This window comes from Octodon degus, unplaced genomic scaffold, assembly GCF_000260255.1.
Source record: "Octodon degus isolate 3935 unplaced genomic scaffold, OctDeg1.0 scaffold00146, whole genome shotgun sequence".
NCBI classification, from domain to species: Eukaryota; Metazoa; Chordata; class Mammalia; order Rodentia; family Octodontidae; genus Octodon; species Octodon degus.
Genome location: NW_004524722.1, coordinates 6,845,231 through 6,851,941, shown reverse-complemented (window position 1 = coordinate 6,851,941; position 6,711 = coordinate 6,845,231). Strand labels below are relative to the sequence as shown.

The window sequence follows — 6,711 nt, the reverse complement described above, 5'->3', positions numbered from 1 at the left end:
TTTTTTTTTTTTTTTTTTTTTTACATTCACTTACTCAGGACCTTGCTCTTGCCAGGCAGGCACTTAGGTGGCTGAGCTGTCTTCCAGGCTCAGTCCTGTGAAGTACAACAGGCACAGCGATGTTCCCTGTGCCCTTGCTCTCTGCACTTCTACCAGAAAAGATGAGCTTCTCCTCAGTAGAAAGGAGGCTGTGTTTAAAATACACTGGCTTGAAGGATATCAAATGATTAGTTTGCTGGGGTCTTTCCTTGTTGGAATCTGTCCTATCCTGGTGCCCATCTCAGTCCCATTGCTCTCTTCCCACAACATGTCATGCTCTGAGCAACCGTGTTTGCCTAGAGGTAGGGGTGGATTCTGAAATTGAGGATGTCATTCCCTTGCATGGCTCCTTTCTTGGTGCCCTCTGAACACCTTTATCAGAAGATTCAGCCAGTATTTATTTGATCCCGTTATATTCTCAATTCTCTATATACCTGTTCCCCTACCCTGCTTTTTTTTTTTTTTTTTTTTTTTTTAAAGACAGGGTCTCACCAAGCTGACTTTGATCTCACTGCTCAGCCCAGACTGCTCTGGAACTTGAGACAGTCTTTACTGCCTCAGCCTCCCGAGTCCTGGGATTATAGTTGTGTACCACCATATCTAGCTCTCTGTGGTCTCTTTTAATCATGTGTCTGTCTAGATTCTTAATTAGCCATCCTTGTCTAGTTTTAATAAGTGAGCAGATAACTTCCAAGCAAACAGTTACTACCTGAGTGATTGGAAATCTAAGATAAGAAGGACAATATGTTTAACACTTTTTAGCAGCACATAAGCCTGCATCTTTCTGAGGCTTAGGGAACAAGAAGTGCATGGGGATAAGGGGTAGGAGTAGAGGTGTGTGGTATGTGTACTGTTAGTGGAGCCAGGAGCGGGCAGGAGGACACAATGTATTGGTTCATCATATCTCTAATTTGAGGGACCCAAAAGAATACTTTACAGAGCAAATGAAAGAGATGGGAAGAAGCAAGGAAGCCAACTCTGGAGATGGGAAGGGAATTGGGGAAGGAGGGTGAGAGGGAGTGGGAAAGGAAAGTAAAAGTGACCCAGAGGCAGTGTGTGTGTGTGTGTGTGTGTGTGTGTGTGTGTGTACCCACTCCTCCAGGTGAATGTCACTATTTAGTATCACAGACCAGTGATAATAACAAAAGAAGATCTGGACACAGAAGATCTTATATTAAATCATCTGGGAAGGAGCATGGGAAGTTGGTGAGAAGGGTCGTGATTGTTCTTTTAGGTTTCACTTGCTGCCCTGCTGCTCCCTGGCTGAGAGAAGATGTGAGTCTAGGTCAGAATGGTAAGCGCACCCTTAGGTCCTTCTCAGGTTCCATTTGGGACAGGGAACCATAAGAGCAAGTTCCTGTGGAATGTTTAAGGCCTTGAACTCCAGGTGATTTTGCTTCGGATTCCTGAAGGCTGGGATTTTACAGGTGTTCCTACATGCCCAATTTAAGATCTTTTAAGGTTAAAAGTTGGGCAAACAGAAGCTGAAGGGGCAGGAAATTCAGGTAAATAATGAAAGAGTAAAATCTTGGGGGATGGGACAAACGCCAGATGGGCATAGGGCTAATAATACTTATGTGGAAGTGATAGAATGAATGATAGAAATAAAGGTAGAAATAATGATAGAAATGAATAAACTCAGGGGACCCAGCGAGCGGAGGCAGGCACAGCTCTGCTGGATCTTGAAGCATTGCTGGAGATACTAGTGATGCCAAAGGAAACACAAATGCCCCAAAGTCTTTCTACACCCTAGTGGCTGTTCTGTAGGAGAATTTGCCCCGGAATGTCCAGCATTATATAAAACCACACTGTCTTCTGTGATCTCTGAGCCTATTCAGCTATGTTTTTGTTCCCATTCCTTTTAGTGGATGCATCAGCCTTTAAGGCATTCTACAGAGGACCATCATATGCACCATGACCCGCGCCAACCTTACCGTCTTCCACCCTGCAGTTTTTGTCCTCCTCGGCATCCCTGGGCTAGAGGCGTATCACACTTGGCTGTCAATCCCCCTCTGCCTCATGTATATCACTGCAGTCCTGGGGAACAGCCTCTTGATAGTGGTCATCATCACAGAGCGTAACCTCCATGAGCCCATGTATTTCTTCCTCTCCATGTTGGCCATCACAGACATACTTCTGTCTACCACTACTGTTCCCAAGGCTCTAGCCATCTTTTGGTTCCATGCCCATCACATTGCCTTTGATGCTTGTGTCACCCAAGTCTTCTTTGTTCATACTATGTTTGTGGGGGAGTCCGCAATCCTGTTAGCTATGGCCTTTGACCGCTTTGTGGCCATCTGTGCTCCGTTGAGGTATACGGCAGTGCTAACGTGGCCTGTGGTGGGAAGAACTGCACTGGCCGTTGTTATCCGAAGCTTCTGCATCATCTTCCCAGTGATCTTCTTGCTGAAGCGGCTGCCCTTCTGTCGAACCAATGTTGTCCCCCATTCCTACTGCGAGCACATTGGCGTGGCCCGCTTAGCCTGCGCTGACATCACTGTGAACATCTGGTATGGCTTCTCAGTGCCCATTGTCATGGTCATCTTGGATGTGATCCTCATCGCTGTGTCTTACTCACTGATTCTCCGAGCGGTGTTTCGTTTGCCCTCCCAGGATGCTCGGCACAAGGCCCTCAGCACCTGTGGGTCTCACTTATGTGTCATCCTCATGTTTTATGTCCTGTCTTTCTTTACCTTACTGACCCACCGATTTGGGCATAACATTCCCCGCCATGTGCATATCCTGCTGGCCAATCTTTATGTGGTGGTGCCACCCATGCTCAACCCCATTGTCTATGGTGTAAAGACAAAGCAGATCCAGGAGGGTGTGGTACATTTGTTCTTTGATGTGAAGACTTGGTGGTGTTCTGCCTCTCTGGGCTGATGGAACCTCACAGAACTTCAGGCCAGCTGCCTCACGGAAGCTAGATGTGAAAGACAGATTTCCTGGACATAGAGGGTTTTTTTCTTTCTCTCCTTTCTTATTCTATATTGCCTTTTCTTCTCTCCTACTTTTCTTTTTTTTCCTCTCTTCTAACTCTTCTCTTTGCCTCCTCCTCTACTTGCTTCACATGTTCCTTTTCACACCATAGAAATATCTAAGCATACATACCTTTGATATGAGCATTTTTCATCTTTTAATGGTACTCCAGAAGCACAGGAAACCAAATGATGTGTGAAGTAAGGTTATAAACAATAAAGAGAAATAATCTTGTATTTAACAGATGAGGGAATCCCATGATTAAATCCCCAAATGGGCATTTACTTTGTGCAGAATCAAGTTTACTTCATTATATAATGGCACATATTTTAAAAACAGACATGCCTGCCCTTCAACCATCTAGAAAATTCCATCTCATTCTTCACTTTTTAGTCCAATAACTACTTTCCCTTGGTTTTTCCTAGATTCTCCAGGTAAGCCAAGATTCTATCTTTGCACATTTGGTCCACCTGGCATATGTGTCTAAGTGTGCAGCATGAATTATAATGATCTTGTCATTTATTTATACCCCTAACTGACTGTAAACTCCTTGAAATGGGAAGACTGTGTATTATTCATATCTGTACCCATAGTACATTACAAATGCCTGACACACAATAAATATTTGAAAAACAAATGAGTAAAATTACTTCCCAAAGCCCAGATCATGCACCTCTATGATACACTGCAGTGACTATTAAATTAGTCCGCAAAACCAGTGATTAATAAACCAGATCTCATGAAGGCAGGTTAGCATTCTGAAGGCAGGTCGGCTGCTGAAGTGCAGTATTTTCTTCTCACACTTTGCTGTGACTCAGAGCCCAAGCAAACAGAAGCAGTGTATTCTTGGTCCTCTCTTTTACCTGGCTTTTGACCAGCTCCAGTGTTAGGAATTATAGGACAGTGTTCTCGGTCAGCTTAGCAAAATTAAGAGTATAGTGTTCTATGTGGATTCATACTCTTCACCCTCATGTCCTTTTATACTTTCCTAGGAAAGGTCATGGACATTCGTTTCTTTAGCCAGATTTGAATCTTTTGTATGTCTCTGTAGCATAAAACTCTTTTCTGAGAGCTCCAATTTAAGCTAATGTTGTTTTTCTTTGTTATTTTTTTTGGGAACTAGATTATGATGATCTAATTAATTTCCCTGAACTGAAAACTCTGGAATCTTTCCTAGCTTTTTTCCCCTCAAGGCTAACTCTTTTCCTTTTCTTTTATTGAAACAGTAAAACTAAATTTCATAACAAAGTAATAAGAGAATAACAATAGTTAATACTGTGTGAACCATTATCTTTAAGTAATTACTGAGTATCATGGACAAAAAATGATTCTCTCTTATAAAGAAAGAACAACAGATATAGTCTTATCTCCTAGATCATTGAAAAGCCTACTGTTTGGCATGTTGTTGATGGTGCCACTGAATAGGTCATTATGTAGGTGGTGTTTGGAGTCAAATCAAGATTTAAGTTCCAGCCCATCTTTTTTTTTTTCTTTTTTTGACTACCTGAATCTGTGAGATTAATATTTTTAGTTCTCACTTTTAAAAATCTATGAAATAAGTATCTTATAGGGTTCCTTCATAGAGTTGTTGAGAAGATTGAATGAAAAAAACCTTATTACGTATAATTTAACAAAAAACTTACCATGACCAAATAAATGAGGAAAACACAGATATTCTGTGACTCAAGCAGAAGGAATTCCAAGAGAAGCCTGGAGTTCACAGTGTTTTCCACACTCCTGTGATCACATGTCTGTTTTCATGTCAATATAATTTTTACTGATGATGTAGCAATTTACATTTCCAATTTATCTTATTGTTCCACTATCCAGAATTCGGAAATTATAGAACCATGGAAATTATAATTGCCTCTATTTAAGAGGCAAGGGTACCCGAGGCTCAGAGAGGATACGTAATTGTCAAACATCTTCAGTAGGGTGCTGAAGTCAGTAACTCTTTGCTATCTTTGTCAGTCTCCCCAAATCAGAGATAATCATCTTGCCCATTGAGTCTCTGCAGCAATATGATATGAATGGTATGTGCAGTCTCAACTGAATGTTAATTACTCTGTTTATGAAAGCGCTAGAACATGAACTCTGTGATGGCAGGGAATATGTCTTACTTGTAGTGTCAGCATCAGCATAAGGTTAAATATTTTGAAACTTGTAGGACATGTAGGATTGAAATGGTTGTGAGGTTTTTTGAACTCTGAACTCTCCATTGTTGCATATCTAATTTTATCACACACACACACACACACACACACACACACACACACACACACACCCTACACACTCATCTCCTATATCTTCTATTTCTCCAAAGGTTCTTAAGTACATTGAAGTCCTTCTGATATAAGCTGGGACTTAGTAATCTACATATTAACTTGTAGCACTCAAATCCACTCTATGCCCATGTTTTAGTAAGAGATTTGGGGTCATTAGGCCATGTAGTGTGTCTAGAGTACTGCACAAGGACATAGTTAAATTAACTGCCCTCTCTGGTCCTGAGTCAGTGCTCTCTAGAGGCTGCTTCTGCTGGGTCTACTTTTCTCTAACTAAACCAGACTTTGCCTAAGGAATAACAGGAAAGAAGCTGTCTGGGGATTTCTAGAATGAGTTACAAATACTATCCTTCTTCACTCCACAGGCTGAATCTTGCCATTTCTTTTACATGTGGAGAAAGAACTTTCTCTTCAGGTGAGGTAAATTTCTGGACAGGAAATGAAAGTTTGGTTCCTAGAATTTTGATATATTCTTGGAATAGGCCCAATCAACTGTTGATTTAGACTAAATCTTCTCATGTGATCTGGATAGTGTACTGTAGTGTAAGTGCACATTTTGACATTTTGAACTGCCAATAGACATTTCTGCCATGCAGGGATGGAACTCAAAAAACTACTTCTCTGGCGTGCTAAAGCAGTTTAAAAATAGTGAAATGTGTGTATATTCAAATTCATGGCTTTAAGTTTAAATTATTTTATTTATATAAAAATTAGAGTACCCTGTAAGTTTGTTGGCTTTAGTAGAAGAAACTCATCAATAGTATTGTAAAATAAAGCTACAGAAAACATTTAGCTATTGAGAATTCATAAAAGCAAATATGTAGGGACTCCTATCTTTTCTTTTACCTCGGGTTCAAATATGGCTCGATGGGCTGTCAGATCCAATTTTCATTTAAAAATTCTTATATTTGCATAACATGGATTTTTATATTAATTTTCACTTTGTTTTAAAATTATTATTATTACTTTTAATGTATTTAGTTGTTATAGGGTCTCACTATGCAGCTTGGACTCCTGTTTTCATCTCCTCCAGCACTGGGATAATAGGCATACGCCACTACGCCAGGCTCTGTGGCCAGCTCAGTCTGCTCTGGGGGCTGGGCTGGCATAGTATGTGGTACCGGGGATTGAATCACAGTCCCTGCACTTGCCTAAGCAGGCGCTTTAGTCCTCTAAGCTATTGCACTGGCCCAATTTTTACTTTAAATGTTTGTTAAAATAGTGTTTATTTTGACTGCTTGTAAATTTTGTATCCATGGTAAGTGCCTTACACACCTCACCTTGGTTTTGACCCTAAGAGACTCATTCCTGGAAGAGTGAGTTACAAGGAAGTGAAGCCCCTGGTGACATGCTGGATCTTTAGATAAACCTGATACTAGAAATATTCTTTTGTTTTAGAAGCAAAGGCATT

At 40.9% G+C, this 6,711-nt stretch overlaps 1 protein-coding gene across 1 annotated transcript; it reads left to right on the top strand.

The window, feature by feature from the left end:
• The first annotated feature begins 1,953 nt into the window (after positions 1-1,953).
• On the top strand, positions 1,954-2,922 carry LOC101587116 (olfactory receptor 52B2). The gene has a single exon (XM_004642020.1). It carries the CDS (start codon positions 1,954-1,956, stop codon positions 2,920-2,922), a length of 969 nt encoding a protein of 322 aa, XP_004642077.1.
• The last annotated feature ends 3,789 nt before the right edge of the window (positions 2,923-6,711 follow it).